The 23,884-nt window shown below is 42.0% G+C and overlaps 1 protein-coding gene across 3 annotated transcripts in view; it reads left to right on the top strand.

Annotated features, from left to right (window-relative positions):
* MFSD1 (major facilitator superfamily domain containing 1) overlaps window positions 1-23,439 on the top strand; it is a 30,342-nt gene extending 6,903 nt beyond the window's left edge. Inside the window, exons 7-17 of one of the 3 annotated variants that reach the window (XM_063132045.1) lie at window positions 1,046-1,148; window positions 2,933-3,031; window positions 4,038-4,149; window positions 7,270-7,326; window positions 9,117-9,273; window positions 10,197-10,294; window positions 12,173-12,285; window positions 13,716-13,763; window positions 16,599-16,659; window positions 20,676-20,787; window positions 21,823-23,439. In XM_063132045.1, coding sequence (XP_062988115.1) covers window positions 1,046-1,148; window positions 2,933-3,031; window positions 4,038-4,149; window positions 7,270-7,326; window positions 9,117-9,273; window positions 10,197-10,294; window positions 12,173-12,285; window positions 13,716-13,763; window positions 16,599-16,659; window positions 20,676-20,787; window positions 21,823-21,882 — 1,020 coding nt within the window. In that variant the 3' untranslated portion in view covers window positions 21,883-23,439. Of the gene's footprint in view, window positions 1-1,045; window positions 1,149-2,932; window positions 3,032-4,037; window positions 4,150-7,269; window positions 7,327-9,116; window positions 9,274-10,196; window positions 10,295-12,172; window positions 12,286-13,715; window positions 13,764-16,598; window positions 16,664-19,722; window positions 20,524-20,675; window positions 20,788-21,822 lie in introns of those variants that run through there. The other 2 variants (XM_063132046.1, XM_063132047.1) reach the window with 2 other exon arrangements.
* Window positions 23,440-23,884: the final 445 nt, after the last annotated feature.

The raw sequence follows: 23,884 nt of genomic DNA, 5'->3' as shown, positions 1-23,884 counted from the left end.
TGCCCGATTTTCAAAAATTCGCCAAAAATCAGGGGATGATGGGATTGCTTTGAAACTTGGCATGCGTGTGTATATCCCCATGAGGTGTCATGGTGCCAAACATGAGGTTTCTAACTTTCACAGAAAAAAAGTTGTATAATTTTTTAGCTTTCAATGCAAGCCTATGGGGGGGGGAAACGGAGCTCCGGATCCGGATCCGGAGCTCCGGGCGGAGCGGAGCGGAAGTGGGCGGAGCGGGGGCGGGGCGGAGCGGCCCGATCCGAAAAATGGCGGATCTGCAAGTGAAGCGGAGCGGGGGGTCCGTGCACACCCCTAATTTAAAGCCCTAAACGGTTTGGGGCCAGGTTATTTGAAGGAACGCCTCCTCCCATATGTACCTATCCGGACCTTAAGATCATCTACAGGGGCCCTTCTCCGTGAGTCCCTGCCAAAGGAAGTGAGGCAGGTGACTACTAGGAGGAGGGCTTTCTCCGCTGTGGCACCCCGGTTGTGGAATGAGCTCCCCAGAGAGGTCTGCCTGGCGCCTACACTGTACTCCTTTCGTCGCCAGCTGAAGCCCTTTTTATTCACTCAGTATTTTAACACTTAATTTTAACTTAAATTTAAATTTTACTATTTTAACTCTGTATTTTAATCTTATATCAATTTTGCTGCGTGGTTTTATCCTGGTTGTGCTTTTTATGCTGTATTTTGTATTTGTGCTTTTAACCTGTTGGTTGTTTTATCATGGTTTTAATTTTTGTGAACCGCCCAGAGAGCTTCGGCTATTGGGCGGTATAGAAATGTAATAAATAAATAAATAAATAAAATAAAATAAATAGTCCACAGATGGAGCTCAGAGATATTCTTAGGAAATGGAGACGGTGAGTGGCTACAGGCTTATGCTTTCCTCTGCTCTATGTCCTGGGCACAACCATAAACATGGTGCCCAGGACAGTTTCTCAAATTTCCAAATGTGCCGATGGACTGAAAAAAGGTTGCCTACCCCTCTTCTGGATTATGTTGAAAGTATATTGTTAAACTTGTAGATCATCTTTCTTTCCAGGGGAGCACTGTGAATATGAATATTATGGGATGGGTATACTCCAAAGTTCAAGATCTCCTTGGTTCGACAGGTTACACCACTCTTGGTATAGCACTATTGATAGGTGAGTAAATACTTTCACTGTGAACTTTGCATGAATGAATAAGGATTTCCTATGTGACTGAAAGGTTGTGGCTAGAAATTCGGTTTCCAACACAGACAAAACTCAAACTACAGTGTTGAATATAAATGTGAGAAAGCAAAGTTGAGACTTTAACTTGAGGCTTCATGATGACATTCCTGTCATCAGTTTGTTGTAATGGATGATGGACTTTTGATATTATCAGAAGGGCTACCATCTTGGAATAATTTGAACTCTTGTTCTTTTAATGAGAGGATTTACTTTCCTTGCTCCTGTATAATGGCACAGTCTGTTTTTAATGGTAGGGTAGGGCAAAATATTTCTTATGTAAGATATTGCATATGTGAATCTGGCCAGCACCATGCACAAGCTAAGTCTCTGACACATTGACTTGGTTCACACGTAGTGGCAATCCTGAGTACGGGTTAGTGTTGAATTATATGGTGTTATAATCCAGAGTTCACAACCCAACAATAAGCCATGGATTGTTTGTGGTTAACAACTCATATTTAAACCATAGTGTAGAGTTCGCATGTAACGACAACCTCATACTCTGGGTTCACCCTACCCGGTGCCTGTTTACACTTCCCTGTGCCTGTTTGCATTCTCTTTCCCTCCTTATTGTTTACTGCAACTTTATTAGATTGTAAGCCTATGCGGCAGGGTCTTGCTATTTACTGTGTATAATCTGTACAGCACCATGTACATTGATGGTGCTATATAAATAAATAATAATAATAATAATAATGATGATGATACGTGTGAACCAGGCCATGAGAACATGGCAGCTGTAAGGCTGCGGCATACTCATAGCCTTTGCAAATCCATTACGGTGATAATTTTTAGGCCTATTTGGAATAAACAAGTCAGCATGAAATACTAGAACTGAGAGAAGGGGTGATACAGCTGTTTAAACTGTTGAATGGAATGGTGTGTTGACCATCTATATCAAATAATGCTGAACTGTATGGACTTAATCACAGATCAGTGTATTCTTGCAACACTGCATGTTTCTTAAGCCTGCTTTCCCCAAGCTGGGTCCCTCCAGATGTTTTGTGTACAACTCCAATCAGCTTCAATGACTATTACCAATGGTCAGGGATGATGGGAGTTGTAAGTCAAAACATCTGGAGGGACTTAGGTAAGAGAAGGCCTTAGGTAGGCCTTAGGCCCTCTATACTTCCCTGTCCTGTAACTTACCAGTGCTGCGAATTTTGAACAATTAATGAATACAGTAAACCCAAAGCTGAATTGCACAGCATTTTATTAAGACTGAAATCCTTACCTCTAATTTGGCAAAAGTCTTCTTTGTTATGCATGATAACATTGTTTGACATCGTCGCCCATTCTGGGATTGGATTTATCCTAAACTGCTTGTATGGTCCATTATAATGGCTATGCGATGCAATGTTACATTGGCATTCAAAGAGTTGTGAAAGTCATATTCTCTGTCGTGCTGTGCTTGCAAAGGACTGATTCATGCTTGCAGGGATATCGTATCAGTGACGTCACAGAGGAATTTGTGAGCTCTCTAAATTATAAATCATGTTGAGAGCCTTCTTGGATGATATGCAGTATACAAATTTAGTAAATATAATGCTTGCTGTAGTGATAAAGCAGTTAGTGGTATTTTATGCTGGCTGTTATACACATGTAAGTTATCACTTAATATTATAGTAATTTCAGAAATTATGAACTCACCCTTATGTTTCTATTAATAGGGTAGCTTTTGCTGTTACACAGACCTTTCCCCCTTTCAATTGCAGGTGGTGTGACGTGTATCTTTTCATTAGTTTGTGCTCTCATTCTTGCGTATCTGGATAAAAGAGCAGAGAAGATTCTTTGCAAAGAGCAGGGGAAAACTGGTAAGTGGGTGTTAATCTTCAATAATCGTATCTTTTTTCTGGCAGTGCGTATTGAAAGAGACAAACATTTGAACTAGTCCCCTGTCATCTTCATTTGCCAGTATGCATGTGAAAGTTTCCCATATTTTAGTAGGAAAACTCCTACTCATTTTGAAATGACCTAACTTTGTTTCTCTCATACTCCTAGAACCGTTGAATGAGAAATTGCAGACCCTGCTTCCTCTCACTTAGAAACTACACTGAGTAAATGACTTAGTTTGCATGGTATAACAATCCATGGTTAATAAATTGTGGGTTGTTGAGAAGTGGGTTTTCTCTAGTATTTTAACCATGGGTTCAGACTCTATTTATTTGTTCCCCAACAATTTCTGGGTTTCGATGTTACATTAAAAAGCCCAGGGATGGAACACCCCGGGTTGTTTATTCCAGTGAGGGTGGGTATATGTGCCAGAAACAGCTTGCTCACTTCTACTGCATTTTCAACAATCCATGGTTAACCGGATTCACACGTAACGACAACACAGAGTATGGGCTGAATTGTGGGTTGTCGTTGAATCGTGGGTTGTCATTATGTGCAGACCCTGCAGTATGGGTTAACTATAGGTTGTTAACCACAAACAGCCCAGAGTTCACACCCCAGCATCAAACAATGGGTTCTCTTCCTGGGTTGTTCATGGTTAACAACCTATAGTTAACCCATACAACAGAGTTTGCATGTAATGATAACCCATGATTCAACGACAACTTATGATTCTACAACAGCCCATACTTAACCAGTACTCAATCCATACTCTGAGTTATTACATGCAAACTAGATTTGTGGCTTTGTGATGACACATAAACTGGGGTCAATGACAGGAAATGAGAGGGATGATTTAGTTGGGGTTGATCTTTTTCTTAGGGGGAGAAAATCATATAAAGTTTAAATTTGTAAAGAGCACTTATTTGTATCAGTCTTTTAAAAATGCAGCTTAGTAAAGCTGAGTGATGTTTCTCTTTTCTCAAGGTGAAGTGATTAAATTAACTGATGTGAAAGACTTCTCATTGTCCTTATGGCTGATATTCATTATCTGTGTTTGTTATTATGTGGCCATTTTCCCTTTCATTGGACTTGGAAAGTAAGTGCATGTTTAGCAATATATTAGACTTGTCACTTTTTTACAAAACATTTGATCTGCCTGATCTTTTGAAAAATGATCTCTGCTTTTCATTGTTTTGACTTAGAGTGTCATCATATGCATCTTACGTCACACATGGATATCAGCTCCATGTAGAAAATAGTCATGTACCATTGTATGTCTGTTTTACCCCATATGGATGTGATTGGTACGGTGCAGAGATGGCTTTTAAGCAACAGTTGGAAAAACTATGTAATACAGGGATGCAGAATTGTGTAGGTCTGGGTGGGCTTCTTGCCTCCCCATCAGGCCCACTTCTGGTCAGATGATGTAAGGGGGCATGATCCCACCCCCTGACATCACCCCCCCTCCCCCTTTGTGCTTGAAGGAGCATGGAACCAAGCTGCCTTGTATTCCCACCGATTTCTGATCTTAGCTGCGGGAATGAAGGATGTTGGGACCCACCTGGACTTGGGAGAGTGACCAGTCTTTCCTATGCGGTCAAGTCCTAATGCTGAAGGTGCCCTTCATCCCCCATTGGAGATAGCTGTGGGGATGAGGGCCTTGGGGCTTGTCTACGTGTGGGAAGAGTTAGTCTCAATGCCCACCATCCCTCATCCCTTCTGCTATCCCAAATCAGAGATAACAGTGGGGTTCCGTTGCTGGTGTGTGGAGTCCCTGCTCTTATCTGTGATCTCAGGTCAGAGATAAGAGCAGGGGAATGCTCCAAGCCAAGGGTTGTGGCTTGGAGCCTAAGCCCCACCCTCCAGAGGAACCTCAAGAGGCTGCATGGGCCAGGTTGGAGTGCCCTGTGAGCGGGATAAGGCCCACAGGCTGCAGGTTCTGTATCCCAGATGTGGTATACTTCAGTTAAGCATGGCTCCCCCCCCCCTAATGACGTGTGCCCAATTTATGTGAAAGGCTCAGTTCAAACAACACCTTTCTCTACGCAGTGGGAAAACTCCACTCAACGGTTGAGTTTTTAGGAGGTACTCACCACGTTACATGTTCTAACTCCACTGTTGCGTGACTGTGGGCTACTGTGGAGTTGAGTAAAATCCATCATGATGTTTGATTGACAGTTCCTCCGCCCTCCCGGTCCTCCCAATGGTATCACATCAGCCATTGTTGCAAAAAACAACAACGCCCAATCCCGGCAGCTCTCCTAGAGCGGCACTCCCTCCTTTCGCTGCTCTTGCCAGGGAACTCTGTAGCCAGTGGGAAAAGTCAACTCAACACATTGGGAAACTCCATGGAGCCCGGCGCCACACAACACAATGGTTGTGCGTGAATTCTCTGCATAGCGGGGATATTCAGCATGGAGTGTTTTCCCTCCAGTCAAAACATTTCTCAACAGTGGTATAAAAACTCCTCTGTGGAGTTCTAAAACCACTTTTGAGAAATGTGTTGTCTGAACTGAGCCAATGGGTGGCCTCTAGCCAGTTGCAGTTTTTAGTCCTGGGTGTGTAATTGAAAGGCAGGCCCTAATATCACTTTATTGTATTAATCAGTCTGTGTAGTGCTAGAATGTTAAATGACAGCCTCTGCCAAAAAAACCCAACACCTAAAATCACCGAACACAAGGACAGGAAAGGGATTCCGTAAAAGCAGAAAACTCCCAATTGCAAAGTAGAAATGGGTGTGTGTTGTTCTTTTGAAATGGCAAAGGGGAGAGCTGCAGACACTCATGTCTGCCAGACAAGTTTGCCAGTTGACATGAATAGAGGAGAGAATCCCTGAGTGAGGGAAGGGTGAAGCATATTCCTCTTGCCTGCTGATTCTGCCATACTGATTCCCCACCTTGCTACCCTAACAGCCTTATGAGAACTCCATTATTGCTTTGAAGCATGTGTTTTCTCCTTTAGTTTGAGCTACAGCGTCCATTGTAATGTTATATCATCTACGGAGCCTTGTTCTCTAGAGTTTCCTTAAGTGATGTCATGACCTGGTGACTAAAGTGATAAATACTCTTTAAGCACAGTGCTCTGTAGCATGCTAATACCCTTTTTGCTCTCCAAAACTGTCCACTGCATGAAACCAGTATCATGGTAGCCCAAGTGTTGCTGGCTTTCGAAATGTGCCCTAATACTTGTTTCTAAGCTCTAAGCTCAGGTTAGAGACCGAGTCATAATGTGACTGTGCACTTACCCTGATGAGGAGTCTCTTCTAATATATCTCCTGGTGTGTGTTCAAATTCCTGTAACGTCCTCCAGTGTGAATTGTCACATTTGTGTCTGCTCTTCCTTTGATTGGGTTGGCTGTTCCAATAATGTATCCTGTTCATTGTTCTTGCACCATAGGTTTAGCCAACCGTAAGTTGTGAGTGGCTCTCCAAATTGTGGCATTTAAAAGACTGAGGTTTAGACCTCATTTCTGTCTAGTCGTAGAGGTGTGTCTGTGTTGTGAGTCACATAGAATCTTTGCCCATAGAGACGTCTGCCAGGCTCGGTGTGCCGTGCTTTCAAGCAGAACCAAAATGCGTGCCCAGCTCAGCTCTCCAATTGGCATTTTGCAGATGTGCATGTTTAGTAGCAACTCTCCCCATCACTGCTTAGAGGGCATAATCTCACCAAGACAAGGGCATTTGGGTGCAAAGTTATGTCTAGTACTATTCTTCAAATTCAGATTTTCCCCAGGCCTCTTTTCGATGCCCTTGGATTAAACTCTTAAAGTCTAAAGATGCACTCCATCTTGCCAGAAATTGTGCCCCGTCTCCACTGCTTTCTACTACTACTACTACTACTATTACACACACACACACTCACACTCTTCTGTTCTTCTCATCCCTTTCAGAAGTCAAGTGGTACAACCAGGGTTTATCTCTGGCCAGTGTATTATTTTCTACCACAGTTGTGTGTGCAAGGCCAGGTCCAGGTCACTAAATTGCTTCTTTTTCTGGACAATATTTGCAGATGTTTGTTGTCAGCGATACAGTATGATTTCTTCTTGCACATTATTTTGAATAGTAGTCTGCTTCAACAGAATGTCTTCTGTTTGGCTTTTCCCTTATTGTGAGCTAATGACAGGCTAGTAGTATTAATATCAAAGATTAGTTATTTATAGGTATTCTAAGCTGGTATGAGATTATAAAACACCCATGGATTTTTGTTTTTAAAACAGGGTATTCTTCATTGAGAAATTCAAATTTTCTTCCCAAGAAGCAAGTGCAATCAATAGGTAAGTGTTGCACATTCTTTGTCTCAACCCAGGACCTTGATGTCTGGCCCTGTCTCCCTGAGAGCAATGTGCCTGGGGCACACACCTAACAAAAGCAAGATTCCATTTTTTTTTAAGGATCTGCAGCCTCTCAACTTTCCTTAATTTAGGAAAGTAGATCTCTAGCTCCGCCTTCCTTAACCTGGTGCTTCCCAGCTGCATTGGACTGCAAATCCCTAATTCCCAGCCAGCATGGCAGTTGCTGGGAATTCCTGCTGGGAATGATGGGAGATGCAGTCCAAGACATCTAGGAGGCACCAGGTTGGAGAAGACGGCTCCAGCCCTTCTGTTTAAGACTTTTCCTTGCAGACACAAGAGACTCCGAGGCGGGGATCCAAAGAACCATGCCACGGTTCCACATGCCCAAAGGGGGTTGGGCTTGTTGCTTGAATAACAGCTGCTTGTTCCAAATGGAGTACTGAACTCTCAAGAGCAGTTTGATGTGGAAGGGGCTCTGCCGTTTAAAGGCGGTGGTAGGATAAAATCCCACAGTGAGGCTAGACTCATAGAATAGTAGAGTTGGAAGGGGCCTATAAGGCCATGGAGTCTAACCCCCTGCTCAATGCAGGAATCCACCTTAAAGCATCCCTGATAGATGTCTGTCCAGCTGCCTCTTGAATGCCTCTAGTGTGGGAGAGCCCACAACCTTCCTAGGCAATTGGTTCCATTGTCGTAACAGCCAGGAGGTTTTTCCTGATGTCCAGTCGGAATCTAGCTTCCTGTAACTTCTGTGTCCTGCACTCGGATGATTGAGAAGAGATCCTAGACCTCCTCTGTATGACAACCTTTCAAGTATTTGAAGAGTGGCTAGGACCCTGGATAGAAGCTCTATACACTGCAAAATTTTGTTGCAGGGCCCCACTTGTTCCAGTATATTTTGAAGAGACAAGCAAGACAGCTAAGTGAACATTTGAGCCCTTCAAGAGGAGTCAAATGGCAGTCCCAAATGTACTTTAAAAAAGATTTTCCTGTTTTTAAGCCTCTTGGGATACAATCCTATGCATGTTTAGACAAAAATAAAAATAAAAATCCTACAACTCCCAGTATCCCCCAGACAGTTATGTAGGACTTTTTTTCCAGTCTAGACGTGCATAGGATTTTGAGGGGCTGGAAGTTTTCTTTACTATGAAGAGAAGCAACTGGAATGTGCATACAACCATGCAAGTGCTTTACAGACTCTGGCTGTGGCTCAATACCATACATTCAAGAAAAAGGTATATCAGTTATGTTAGTTGCATGCAGTAAAACCATTCAAATTAGTTACTGCCTTCAGGCTAATGACCTATTTCTGGTGCGGTCTTCCATTACAAAGAGGTTGTCCCTCGTTTATATAACCCTGAGTCACTTCTGGGTTCTTCTACCAAGACTGCATCTTGAACTACCTGAGAACTTTGGATGTGTTTCAAAGATAGCCTTGTTAAAAATCCACCCTTCTCCATAACATGCGCTTGTCAATTGTGAATTTTTATACCTTGGATTCTAGAATATCATTTCAGTGATAATTCACTTTATAAAAGGTAGAGGGAAGGAAGAAAACTGTTCTCAGGGCTCTACCCAACTGCAGCACCATCAGTTGAACAGTGGGTTTTATAGCCATCATCATATCAATACGTGTAGTATCTCAATCAAGAATAATTCAAGAGCGGAATTTATTGGGGTGGAGTTGTACCATGATGGAAAATCTAAAGCAGTTAACTACAATGTATTTTGCATCTTGGTTCTTTTGAAGTAACTTCTCATTTTTTTTATAGCATTGTGTATGTCATATCAGCACCCATGTCCCCTGTCTTCGGATTCCTAGTAGACAAAGTTGGAAAGAACATTACCTGGGTTATATGTGCTGTAGTGACTACTCTAGCTTCTCACATCATGTTGGCCTTTACTTTCTGGAACCCTTGGGTTGCCATGGTAAGTATTTCCCCAAACCATTTCCCCAAAGGAAGCAATGTGCATACCTAACTAATTATCTCGCATGATAAGCTGCATTTCAGGGTCTAAGGATAGGGAGGTTGTGGGCTCTCCCACACTAGAGGCCTTCAAGAGGCAGCTGGACAACCATCTGTCATGTATGCTTTAGGGTGGATTCCAGCATTGAGCAGGGGGTTGGACTCGATGGCCTTGTAGGCCCCTTCCAACTCTACTATTCTGTGATAGGATGCAGAATGATAGATACATATGTAGAATCCTGATCTCCTTCCTTCCAGTATGTGCAACACAGATACAAAGGCTGGGTTCACATAACACGCTAACCCACACTCAGCGATTGACTGTGGGTTGTTGTTGAACTGTGGGTTATCGCATTGTCTGAACACAGCACGTTTTCTGCTTGGTGGCTTGTTTGCCATGCCGTGTGGCTTGTTAACCACCCTGAAAACCCAACAACAAACCATGGGTTTCAAGGTGGCTGGTTCAAGAAAAGTAGGCCACAGTGCAGAAAACATGCTGCGTTCAGGCAGCACAGTAACCCACAATACAGCAACCCACACTCAACCATTGTGGGTGGATTAGTGTGTTGTGTGAACCCAGCTCAGCACAACCCCCCAAAATAATGGTAGCCTAGACTACTTCAGGGCATTAATGTTTGTGCAAGTAGCAGTACCTACCAGCTGGGCAAGTGTGCAAGCTGCTGTTCGTTGGATGTTCTATTATCTCGACTGACCAGCTGCCCACATGTTATTTCAGTAGCAGAATAAACAAGTCAGAGCAGCCTCTTACCACTGGGTGGCTGAGAAGAAATATGACACAGTTTCTTAAACCCATATGACTTGCTCTCTCTGGAGCTGTAGGTAGATAATACTTAATGCGTTTTATTTTAACTCTGTTTTCCACAGTGTTTGCTGGGAGTAGCTTATTCCCTGCTGGCCTGTGCCTTATGGCCTATGGTAGCCTTCGTTGTCCCTGAACACCAGCTGGGAACGGCTTATGGCTTGTAAGTAACAGATATTTGGATCTTGGTGCTTTAGGGTGAACATTTGTCTTTAAATATTTGGATTAACAGCATCATCACTGCTCATGGTTTCCTTGTGGGTTTTTTAATTGCATGTCCTTAGATTACAAGAGAGATTAATTTAGCTATGTTCCTAGCAAATCGTATTTTGATTCACCTAGTTACCCTTATGCAAAAATCCAAAAATATGCAAGCTTCTGTTCTTGGGGAATGGGAAATTCTTTCTTGAATGGGGGCTGTGAAAAGGATTTTCTGCCCCCCAATACAAAACTAGTGTTCAGGCTCCTACCCTGCTCTGTACGTCTGACTCCAAGTGCACTGCTCTTAACCTGGAAGAATAGAAATGCTGCCAAGCCAAGAAAGGGAAGTAGCCCGTCGGCCAGAAGGGGTGGCCTTTATCATCTGGAGTGAATAAACAAGGTAGCCTTTTTTTTTTGGCATATACCCTATTAAAATTGTTAGCCGTGACGGCCATGGGGCAAGCAGCAGCTTTCGTCGGAACCCCTCCCCCCCATACACACATTAATGGTGTTAAAAAATAACTAGCCAAAAATACATAATAGTTGTTTGGGGCTATATGTAATATCAGTGTAATTGACTAGTTTTGGATAACAGTCTAAAAGAGGAAAGTTTGTTGCATAATATGCAGAGGACAGACGACATCTCGACTGTATGAAGAATATTATCCATAAATAGGGATGGTGTGAGAGTCCATTTGGGTCCATAAGGGCAGTGGATGAGCCACATCTGGTCCTCATGGACCGAAGTGGGCGTGCTCAGTGCTAGGACGGACCTGCGCCCAAGCGCTCACAAACCTCCAAGAAAGCTCAGCCACGGGTCCTCCCTGGCTTCCGGGATCATGCCCTTTCACCCCGTTGCATTAATGGTGGCCACCATTAACACAGCAGGGAGAAATGCGAAATTTCAACAGCCTTCAGGAAATCACGTGTCGTCGTCCCCCAATGGGGGCCTTAAAGGCTCTATTAACACTTGCGTTAAGGCCCCCATCGGCGTGAGGGAGGGGGAAGCACGCTTTCCAGTGCACATTTCCCCCACTGAGTTAATGGGCGGCCGCCATTAACGCAGCAGGGCAAAGGGCCGAAGCCAGGGCAGGCGGGATGCCCCTAACAATTATTTCAATACATTATGGATCTTTTCCAGTCATTTTAGACCCATGGCCTATGACTGTGTGTATCACAAGAGCATGTGTGCATGTATGTCAGATCCTAAGCAAGGGAGGGAGGGTGGCTCAGTGAGTAGAGCCCCTACTTTGCATGCAGAAGGTCGCTGGCTCAATCCCCACCATCCCCAGGCAAGACTGAAGAAATTCCTGCTGGAAATGTTGCAGAGCTGCTGCCAGTTAGTGTCAACACTACTGGGCTGGGTGGAACAGTGGTCTGACCCTGTAAGTGGCAGCTGCATATGTTCCAAGCCCCTTCCACTGCTGTTACCCCCCCTGCCCCCCCAGCACCATGCCCATCCCAAAGTAACCCAGACATGGCAGTGGCAGTCACCCCCTGAATCTCCTTTTTTGTGGTCCTGCTTAAGAGTGTACTGATGCCACCCTATGCTGATAACGCGGCTATAAATGTGCCTGTGCCTGAAACTGGGATTGCCAGGACGTTATATGTGGCCCTTCCTATCTTAAAAGGTGCACTTTCCCTTTAATTGCTGCTCCCTATTTCCAGTGGTTTGATTTCTGGCTAGTATAGATTTCATTGTTTAGTATATGTTTAGCAGTCTTTATTTGTCTGTAAGCTGGTGTGAATTTTATAGAAAAGTGGAGGTAATATTTTTAAAATATTTATTAGCTGTCAAATAAATGGTGCTTTGTAACCTAATAATCCCAACGCTTTCCAGCATGCAGTCAATCCAGAACTTGGGTCTCGCAATCATCGCCATTGCAGCTGGTATGATATTGGATTCCCGAGGATATCTATTTCTAGAAATCTTCTTCAGTGCTTGTGTGTGTTGTAAGTATGAAGTTATCTGAAGGTGCAAAGTGTCTCCTTTATCATCCTGCCTGATCACTGAGCTCCTCTGAAGAGACGCTGCAGATGATTCTTCATGAGTTAGAGATCTGCTTAGAAGCCACCCGGCGTAGGGCCTTTGGTGTGTTAGCTCCCACCCTACACCAGGCCCTTCCAGTTGAGATCAGGCATGCATTTATCTTCCTTCGTTTTCAGCTTTTACTGAAAGCTTTTCTTTTTCAAGCAAGCATTTCCAGAATAATGACTAAATTCCAGCCACAGTTTTTCGATATTCCTGCTTTTATTGTATCTTTTTTGTGTTTTAATTTGTTGCAACTCTTCTGGTATCTTTTGATGTGGAGCGGTGTATAACTTCTATAATAACTTCTTGAATAACTAACTTACATGAAAGAGAGGTTAAAAACAAATATGCAGGTGAGGTTTCTAGTGCGTTCCAAGCTAGGGACACAATTCCCCTCCCCCTTCCCAACTATGTGCACCTAAAGGAAGGAGGCTTCTGTTTGCCGCTGTTGGCTTCACTCCATTGGATTTTTTGCTTGGATAGAACAGCGTGGGCAAACTGCCTTACACAGGCACTTTCCCGACAGGAAGACAAACTCTGCATAAGTGCTCACAGCGGTTCTTGAGCCTGAGGGATGTTAGACAACAATTCAGCTGTGTGCTGTCCTAATCATTGAACTGCAGCCTGGGTGGGGAACCTCAGGCCCGTGGGCCAAATCTCCTCCTCCTTCCCCACTCTCTAAAAAGTTGAAATGCATCTCCTAAGGCTTAGTTGCTAACAATAAGAGTTTTAATCTATAATACGCTGGTGTGTGTTTTTAATGTGTTTTGGGCTCCCTTCCTTTTTGCACTGCAACCCGCCCACCATGAGAGCTGCTCCAAAATCGAATTCAGCCCTCGGACTAAAAGAGGTTCCACAGCTCTGAAATAGAGGATAGCAAGACAGCAGTAGGCCAAAGCAAGTCACATGGCCCTAGCTGGTTCTTGTAATGAGCTTCTACTCTGACCAGAGCAGTGCATTCTGGTCTTTGTTGCAGATCTGTCTGTTTCCCCCTCTATCTTTGCCTTGTCTTGGACTCCTTGGTTCTGCCCCAGCCTTGCTTTTGCCTCCTCCCCACCCCGCACCTCCACGTCTCTTTTGGGACCCAATCTCCCTGATTACAACAGCCGGTTTTGACATCATTGTGCAAACATGTGCAGCTGTGGCACATTTTGCTGTGGTTGCACACATTTGGAATCAAAGCACCCTTGTGTATTTTTGTGCATGATGGTACTCTTTGCTTATATGAAAGCTCTCTTGATGCAAAATAAATCTCACATTTGAAACGCGGTGGTTTGTCGCATTCTTTGTGATAAGACTGTTTCCCTTCACATTTGTGCTTTCTCTAACTCCTTATTTTTTTGCCTTTCAGTGTCACTCATAGCTGTGGTCATGCTGTACTTCGTGAATTTGCTCAGAGGTAAGCATCTTCATTTTTTTACACCCTTCCCCTTGACGCCTGTGTTTGTGCCAGCAATATGTACAGATGGTCATCTTCTCTTGAACTAACGTCACACACCACGGTGGCACAAACTTGTACCCAGAATCAACTTTGCAACAGTACTTGTGCTTCTTAATGGCCTAATTGTAAATCCCATTTGCTAATGCAGCCTCGTCTCTTCTAGTACAGATATTTCACACTATAGGTAACTTCTTTATCTTCTATGGACCTCTTCATATCATGTTATAAGCCTAGTATGTTAAACTTGCAGTATTTCCTACTTCCGTTGTTCTTATTTTCCTTTTCTTGTGACTGTACACTGCATCCAGTAGCTTTTCAGTTGTATTTAAAATATGTATAAACTACATTCTCCGCTACCAAAATGGCTCCTAAAGTGGGGTGAAGTCACCTTAAAACCTATAAAATGACAGTGGTTCAACCCTTGTTTTTAAATGGTTATTGTCTGTTTTTCTTTGTATTTTATGCTTTTAAATTTTGTATATTTTTAATGTTCACTGTTTTTAACTTTTGTAAACTGCCCAGAGAGCTTCGGCTATGGGGCGGTATATAAATGTAAATAATAATAATAATAATAATAATAATAATAATAATAATAACCCAAACAAGGTGAGGTTTTAATACCAGCATAGCTAAACTTGTGCATCGGAAGAACAAAGCTCAGTTTGATGCACTCACTGTATTGCAACAGGTTGCTTAAATGTGGATTAGGCCAAATCCTTATTTTAAGAGAAGCAGTCACAGATGCCTCACTGTGCAATATGAGTCTGCTCATCTCCAGTGCTATCTCGAGTATCAGAGGCAGTGAGCCTGTGTGCACCAGTTGCTGGGGAACATGGGTGGGAGGGTGCTGTTGCACCTGTGTCCTGCTTGTGGTCGACAGCTGGTTGGCCACTGTGTGAACAGAGTGCTGGACTAGATGGACCATTGGTCTGAACCAGCATAGCTCTTCTTATGTTCTGATGTTCTCAGAAGTAAGTCTCATTGAATTCAATAGCTGTGGGATTGCAGCATCAGTTAGTCAGAGGCCCTTCAGAATCCAGCAATGCAGAACAGTATCCAATGCTGTCACGCCACTAGTGTTACTGACGTTATGCATACACAGCATCATTAGCCTTTGCTAGGCAAAGGGGGAAGGTGGTGATTTGCCACCAAAATTTGGTAGTGATACACTGCTTTTTCCCTTTGCAAAGGAAGTGCAAGTGATGTTGTGCTAGTGTTCTTCTAGGCTACTACAACATCATTAGCATTAGCCCTGTGGTGGCTTTGGATACAGCCGTCTAGCTATGAATCTTGTACTTTCAGTACAGTGCAACCCTGTCCAGGGCAGGCAAAACATACAACTCTCCAGCCATATGTTGATCCACCCCTATAAATTTTGTCTTTATAAGATGCCTGATCTAAGATGTTGCTCTTCTCAAGATCTGTGTTGGAGCTGATCAAGGAAGTGTTGTATGGAATGTTGAAGTTCCATGATATTGTCCCAGAGGGCAGAATAAATGAAAGTTACAAAACTTGGCTTCAGTATTGAATTATGGATCACACTAGCCTTATGGATCACACCAAAGGTCCATTTATTCCTGCATTCTTTTGCTGACAATGGCTGGCCAGATGACTCTTGGAAGCTTATAAGCAGAGTGTTTGGCCCATTATCTAGTATTCTGAAGTTTACTTCCTCTGAACCTGAAAGTGCATTGAGCACTTACTTCTAAAAAAAGAAATGTTCTTCTCTTCCAGTGAAATTGCAGTTGGCGAGGTTGGAGTTACTTGTAAAATAATACTTTGGTAATTGTCTTGAGTTCTGGCACTTCCTAGTCAGGATTTATTTACTACTTGAAATCTGATCTCCTCTAATTATGCAGTGCATTTACACTCCAAAAACGGTTTGCAGTTATTAAATCATATGATTATGAATATTGATAAATTTATAAACAATTTCCAAGAAAAAGCGGATTAAGGGAGAGCAGCAAATGTAGGGGCTCTAGATGGTGCAGAAGCGCTAATTTTAGTAAGTGATTTCAGGCTAACAGTAATCTTGAACCCTAAGGTATACATTATTATTATTATTATTATTATTATTATTATTATTATTATTAACATTTATATACTGCCCCATAGCCGAAGCTCTCTGGGTGGTTTACATCACAATTAGCCTAGGCCTGGGGTTAGCAGAAAGTAGATATCCAGATGTTTTGGATTTTAATTCCCAGCATTCCTGACCATTGGTTATGCTGACATTGGCTTGAAGTCCAAAACATCTGGAAGCCTATCTTTTGTCTATCCCTAGGCCGTATTTCTTCGATTGTAAGACGCCATCGATTGTAAGACGCACACTAATTTCAGTACCACCAACAGAAAAACAACAACCCTAAGACACACCCGCGATTCTAAGACGCACCCCATTTTTAGAGATGTTTATATGGGGAAAAAAGTGCGTCTTAGAATCGAAGAAATAGGGTATATATATATATATATATATGTATATATATATATATATATATATATATATGTATATATATATATATATACGCTATATGTGTATCACTTTTATCACTTGAACATTTCATTTGAACATTTCATTTGTTTGTGATTTTGTTTAAATGTGTTATTAACATCTGAAGCTGTTGTTTGTATCACTTTGGATTTGTATTCTTTGTGCTACCTCTGTCTGACTAGAAATCTAAGTAGGCTGTGGCCCACACAGCCTTGTGCCAGGCAATAGACCTCTTTAAGGTGGGAACGGACTCCTTGTAAAAATGTTCATGCGATCTATTAAATAGATCTTTTCTGTTATAGGAGGTGACCTTAATTGGTCTGCAAAGAAAAGGGAAAAAATGCTGAAGCTAGCTGTGGCTGAGTAAGTATGTAGCTGTGGGTGTAACCCAGAACATGTGTGGTGTATTACAAATGGTACGCAGAAGACAAGAGCGGCTGAAATTAACTTTTGCCTGTGAGAGGTGGGTGGGGTAAACTAGTAATTGTAAAATATGAGAAATTACCGTGCTTTTCATGGTGTTAAAAGCTGCCTGTAGTCATCATGATCTGGCATGTGAATCATTAAATACAGTCGTCATCCAAGCAGTTTATGTAGCTAAGAAATTGCATCTTTTTACAGTTCTAAAAATAAACATGTATCTCTGGCAACATTAGCAAGATACAAATCAAATGTGAGCTTTGATATTTGAATCGACGCAAACCTTGATTCAAGCACACATTTTTTTCTTAAGTGTGTTGCTGTGATCAGATATTGCAGTGCATTTGTCCCGCGTACAACTGACGTCTTCCCATGTATGGGACTGTTTTGTGGGTGTCGAAGCTTACTGTAAACCGAGTCTCTGCCAAAGAGACTCAGGGCCCTTCCCAGCTTCAGAAACGGACTGTTTATTAACTTAGCTTTTTGCAAGATGCTTAAGAATCCAAATATGGATTTAGGATTTTAACTCTAGGTTCTTAACCCTTGGAAGCATACTAGCAGTTCAGTTTGTGAATGCTTTTGATTTTATTTGTTTCATAACTGTTGATAGACATAGCTGAAAAGTCTTGAGAACGATTTGCCTGCTATTCCTGCTGTTGATTACCTACTGTAGTCTAGAAACGCTTGGTGCTGTGCACTTCCCTTCTGCAGCACAAACTAGTTCTGGGGTTAGCAACACAGTATCCACGGGCACCACAGCGTCCCTGGACACTTCCGCTCCTCCCTCCCTCTCTCTCTCTCTCTCTCTCTCTCTCTCCGTGTGTGTTTAACCTTAGGTGGCTGGGAACCTTAGGTGGCAGCAGAGCCCCATCCTCCATCTGCCCTCCTTTCCTCTTCCCATCATGCCTCTGGGCCTTCTGTGGGTCCCAGAGTATTCTTCAGAAAGAAAAGGAAAGTTAGAGAGGGTAGGGGAGCTTTCCAGCCACCTGCCAAAGCTCTGTTGCTGTGGGAAAAAGAGGGGAAAGGAAGATGCTGCTGCCCTGTAAGCTTGGGTGACTGGAGAGTTTTTCATCTGACACATCATGGAATCCTTCAGTTTCTTCACACTGATGATGCAAGTTTAGATACCTTACTGCTGCCCAGTCTTAGAGCAATGGCTTTCAGAGTTCTTCAAAGAAGCCTTTCTGAGGAATGTTCTAGATCGCAGACGCAGCTCTGCTGGGCCTCCTCATTGTTCCACATGAACTGTGACAGCACTCCAGAAAAAATCTGACATGTAAGAGAGGAGTCGAAGATGGTGCTACGCTCTCTTTCAGGGAAATCTCTTAGTCATTAAGGAACCCCTGAGGAATTTCTGAGGAAGCCCAGGGTTCCTCAGAACAGTTTGAAAATCAAAGGAATTAAACTCCATATAAAGGTCACTTCAAATGTGACAAAATTCCCATGCGGAAAACATCTTCAATGTAGGACATTGCCCAGAGTTAACTAGCGACATCTTGTGGACAAAATAGAGGATGCTTAAGTTACATCATGGTCAAACTCTTTGGGGCTGTTCACATATCACAGTGGTATTTAGCGGCAAACCAAATTTGGGGATACGAGCTGTGTATGAACTGTTTCCATTTTCTGTAAACAACCTCCAGTTGGTGTGATCGGAGGTTGTTGGTGTGATGTGCAAACCCGGACCAATTCAAATAATCCACAGTTTACTGCTGTGATGTGTGGACTAGCTGTGTGTATGTGCGTTCGTGCACGCTTGGTTTATAGCTGTCAATAGAAATGTATAGGGAGCACTTCAGATATTACCTAAATTGGGATAGCTTAACACTGATTCACACATGGTAGCAACAGTCCTGTGGCTGTTTTAAAATCTATTCATATGGAAGTTGCTTCCCAAAGCAAAGGCAGTGATGTGTCACTGGTGGTTCCCCATATCACTGTTAACTTTTCTTTTGAGTGTGTGTGTTTCTGTGTGTGTAAGGAGCAATTTGGTGCAAATAGCCAGATTTGCACTCAGCTTGACTGTGGAAAATAGTCTTGCCACATCGAGTGACCTCTATATTGTATATAAAAGCAAGCTTTGGTGTAATTAATATATCACAGAAACAATTATGATTTGTCTGCTGGAGTCAATTAAAAGATCCGAAATGTAGAGGAAAAGTAAACACGGTTATACCTGACACTTCAAATCACAGGAACCCAGGCATTTATTAAATATGAAATATTGGAAACAGCCATGGATTACTTCAAGTTGGTCATTTCCTCAATGCTTGACTTACTATGTAATCCTATACATGTTTACTCAGACATTAGTCCCATTGAGTTCAGTGGGACTTGTTAAGTGTGCGTAGGATTGCAGCCATAACTCTGTTCTCTTAAATGCTCCTCTTGAAGGAGGTGTGCTAGTTGTATTTTTTACTCTTTCTTGTGAACCTTTGGGAAATCCCTGTGCTTATTTAAAGATGTGTTGAATATTCTATATACTTGCCTTCTTGCCCACTGGTCCCCAGCCCCTGTGACAGTATGAGTCAGGTTACACAGAGGCTCTGTAGAGATGGATTCCAGCTTTCTCTTCCGAACCGTAAAAGCATAATAGCACTTAAATACGAAAGGTTCTAGAACGTACAGAGAAGGTTCTGTGCCCACTCACCATGGCTTTAAAGTTAAAGCCACTGACCATATCTCTTGCACAAACGTCAGTGAAATGAACAGTACGTATAGGACTGCACTGTGTTGTCCCTGCATGCGTCCCGTTAATTTCAGTGAAGCATGTATTGGAAAAGATCCTGGTCTATGCTGGAGTGGACATCCCAACCTGAAAATCTTTGCTTGCTTATATCTGAAGCATGCTGCTTTTTCTAGTTTGTGCACCCCTCTGTGATAGCTCTTAACACATCCTCAACACTCCATTAAATGTTCAGTCCAGCACCCTGACATTTCTGAGAAGCAACAAAGAACTTGTGATCAACTTGTTACAATAACCTGTCACTACAATATATTTTGCAGAAAAGAAACCTGAATAGGAAATACCTTCCAGAACAGCACTTGAGCAGCAAGCAGGTCCAGTTGAAGAGGGTTCTATGTGTATCCCCAAGTGCTAAACATCAACCTGTTCAAAGTAGTTGATTTGGAAAACCTAGTAACATGCATTGAACTTTTTAAATGACTCAAACTTGTATGAATGGTCAAACTTGCATCTTTATCAAGTGCTCGGACTGCCGTCTGAACGACACTGTTGTATTTGTGTATCTACACATCAATGAAGAGATTGTTCCTATTGAACTGAAGCCAGCTTCTTCAACTTGTCGGTGCAGATCTTTTGGTTACACGGGCAGCACTTTAAATGATTTTATCTTTCTGTTGTGGAGTAACGGTGGTTCACTTACTAACAATGGTAGATTGTTACTGAATAACTGTATCTTGCATTCAGAAGGGGTGGTTGTTTTACAAAATGTGGTGTTAATGTTTCATAACTGCAATGGTGGCTTTATAATAAAAACATGGTATGACTTTCGGGACCGTGAGACTTTAAATGAACTCCTAGTGATATATATGCGGTTGACTGATCAGACAAGTCCTGTGAAATTAAATGCCATGTCTCTAGAAGAACCAAGTTTTTCTAACAGGCTGCTAAGTAGTCTCTTGGGTTAGAGGAGTTGGTCTCCTCACTTTTTTTTGTACGGGAACTGTATTATGTTTTAAAGCATAAACTTCTTGTTAAAGGCAAAATTTAAACTTTGACCATGTTGAAACTCTCATTTTGCACTGGAATTTTGACCTTTACAAATAAATACTGGAGAAAAGCGACTGTCTTTACTGTCTTGTCACATTTGTTTGACTTAATCTGCCTTCCTTTAGCTACATCCAAACATAACCTTGATCTAGGGATATCATCGAAAAATACTCTAGCGTATCTCGTTATTATACATGTGTTAATGGCATTCCCTTTGTTTTTACAGAGCAAAAAGACGGGAAAAAATCAGACGTCAGAATGAAGATGACTTAGCCAAATTACAACCAAAGACTGACTTTAGTTTGAGGAATAGGTATCTTTCCAGATTAGGTGCTCAGGTACTGATAACCAAAATATTTCTTTCTAAAAGATTGTAATGTGTATCACTCTGCAAAGGGCTTTTTCTTTGGACTTTAATACCAACTTGCTTCATTTTCTGAGAAGTGGTCAGGTATTCTGGCAACATCACCCATGTTGCTGATGGGCTCTTCTATAAATCGTAGACAAATTTTGCAATGGTCACTGTGAAGGTTTTTGGCCTGCAGAGACAAGGCCTGTAGTTTTCTGTTGGGAGAGGTATGCCATTGCCTCAGAAGGAGGAGTTTCATTTCATTTCCTCAAAGTGCTTTGATCTGTACGCCGCCCTGAGATCTTATTGATATAGGGCGGGATATAAATGTTTTCAATAAATAAAATAAATAAACTTTACTTTCTGTTTTGGGGGAAGAGGGTATAAAAGAGTGAGAGAGCCAGTCAGGAGACAGACTAAGGCCAGAGAAAGACTAGAGCTTATGGAAGGAGCAGAGAGAAGCTCCTTGGCGTAAAGAACTTGCATTTTTCCAACTTTTGTTTTCTTTTAATTCCTTTGTATTACTATTGACTAAATACCTTTATTGCAATTTGGTTGTTTTAATTCATGAGTAAATTGTTGAGTTAAGCCACAAGTGCCGGGAGTGTTATTCCACATCTACAGCCTAAACCCCGCATTACTGGGAAGGTGAAAAGAAGGAAGGCCGGGCTCCTAAGGATCCATAGATCCTTAAAGAGTTGCTCAGGGAGTCCAGGTCCAAGACGGAACCCTGACAGTAACTTAAGACACAACCAAGCTTGAGAAATAAACTAATCTTTCCACAGTACTGATTGTCCATTGACTGTGTGAACAAACTCCACTGAAAAGCATTAGATTTGAATGGGTTTGAAAGGCCTATCTGTGGTCTATATTGGCCTGTCCACACATAGAAGTTGCCGCTCTATGCTGCAGTTATCAGGCGGTGAATATGCACGTGGGAATCTGCCTGTCATTGCTTATTATTTTAGCTGATACGTTGATAATACGTGTTGATGAGACGCCTTGCTCTTTCTTACTTTTGCAGCTGCCAGACAACTGTGTTTGCCACTTACCTGCACTGGCACACAGAAGTGTGCTGAAATAGCAGAGTTGTGTCAAGACATGGAAAGGCAATGTACGAAATGCTATGCAACACAGAACCTCAGTCTTCCATAGCAGAGAGCTGCATTATAGAAGGAAAACTGAACAGTATGCAAAAGTCTTCTACAAACAAAAACAATAGCGGATCTCTTGAAGACTTTTCAGATGCTACATTGAACTGTGTGCCAAAGTGGGTGGGAATGACTCCCCCACAAAAAAAGGGGTCATGGATTTGCATCTGTGTGCTTCTGTTGGCAGCCTTCTGCTTTGTTCGGAGTCCATATCTGTTTATAATTAGGGGCAGTTTGGATTTAGAGTAGAGTTACATAAATCAATATAAATTCGCAACATTAACTGTGTTGATCTAGGCATCAATATAACACTCTGTCTTTAGACAACTTTATATTCTAGATTTCTTTCACTCTAAGAAAGGGAAGCGATAGTGATTAATCCACTAGACTTAATTTCTGTGAAATTTTAGTTTTTATCAGAAACAATTGGAACTTTTAAACACATAAGAAGTAAGCTGTCTTGAAAATAGCTTTCATGTCAGGCATTTTTCATTTTATGTGTGTGTTGATGAAAAGCAGAAGGTTGACATTTCCTATGGAAATAGCTCCATATGTATTTTTCTTATCAACGCAAGTTTAGCAATTCCGTATTAAAATGGTAGAACTTGATAAGAAATGCTGAGGTTGCTTTTGTGTCCGTAAACGAAATTGCTTTAAATTCAGTGAGAAAAAACCCCGGGGTATGCTTTAGGCTTTCACTGCAGCAGAAATCATTTAATATGAAGCTGGTCCTAATTACATAAGGTCAGATCCGGACTTCCCCTTCCACAACTGTCTCTTTCTGTTTGTGGAAGGGGCTGGAATCCGGTGGAGACTGGAGCCTCCGCTCACTATGTCCGCGTTGTTCTGGGGGGTTCCCTAATTTTCTGGAGCAGCTTTTTGGAGGACAAAAGGCTGCAGCGAGCAGAAGGGATTGGGGGAAAAAATCCTCCCTTCCTCCAGGAGGAGTGTTACATAAGCAGAACTCCAGTTGAATCCTCCCAGGGCATGTAATCTTTATTAACATGACCAGTACTTTTAACTTTGGTACTGGGATATTGTACAAATGCTCTGCTGGGAGAATCCCCAATCTTTATTCCATTACCTTTAACTTTGGTACTTTGGGACCGAGATATTGTACAAATGATCTGTTGGGAGAATCTCTTAATCTTCCATTTTCTGGGAGTGTTGGTGCAGCCTAAATCATAAATAAGCAATATTCTCAGGGTTTTGAACAAATGTCTCTGTTTTTGGCTCCTGAACAGAGAAGTTCTCTAGACCCAAATATAAAGAGTACTTGTGCTAAAATCAGTGACTGAAAAGGTTACATATCCCAATTTAAATGTATTTTTGTTATTGGTAAGAATTTCATAGAAATAAAGTGAAAAATGATACTTTAGTGGGGTGGGGTGGGGGTGGAAACCACAAATTATAAATTGATGGGTTATTCACTTTATTTATAAATGTAATTATTTCCCCTTCCCATTAATAAAGCCAAAAGAAGCACAGTAGTATGTTGCTGTTTAATACTGATTATCTCTCTTATTTGATAACCCATATTGCATTGTTCTCACTATCACCTCTCTCTCTTTCGCCCTCTCTCTCTCTCTCTCTCTTTGTAGTAGCTGCTCACTCTCAGTAGGGTTGTTCTAGCTTTGCCTTGTTTGCTTTAGTGGTAATACAATATCAGACAACCTGCACTCTCGTGAAAATACACTCTGATCGCATACAGGCTTGCACATAGTTGCCAGATTAAACAAACATTTGACAAAAGATACTAGATATCAATACATGGATAACACGTTTACATAAAGTTAACGCAAACCCAAATCATGTTGAACAAACTTCAAGTTGTCTAATTAAAATGAGTAAAATTACACAAACTTGTATAAAATCACTCAGGAGCTTAAAATTATGTATTTCTCTGGAAGGCACAGCAGAAAATACAATCAAGAA

The sequence above is a fragment of the Elgaria multicarinata genome, chromosome 8 (genome assembly GCF_023053635.1).
Source record: "Elgaria multicarinata webbii isolate HBS135686 ecotype San Diego chromosome 8, rElgMul1.1.pri, whole genome shotgun sequence".
In the NCBI taxonomy this organism is placed as follows: domain Eukaryota; kingdom Metazoa; phylum Chordata; class Lepidosauria; order Squamata; family Anguidae; genus Elgaria; species Elgaria multicarinata.
Note: the sequence above shows the minus strand (reverse complement) of the source record. Positions and strands in the feature narration are given on the sequence as shown.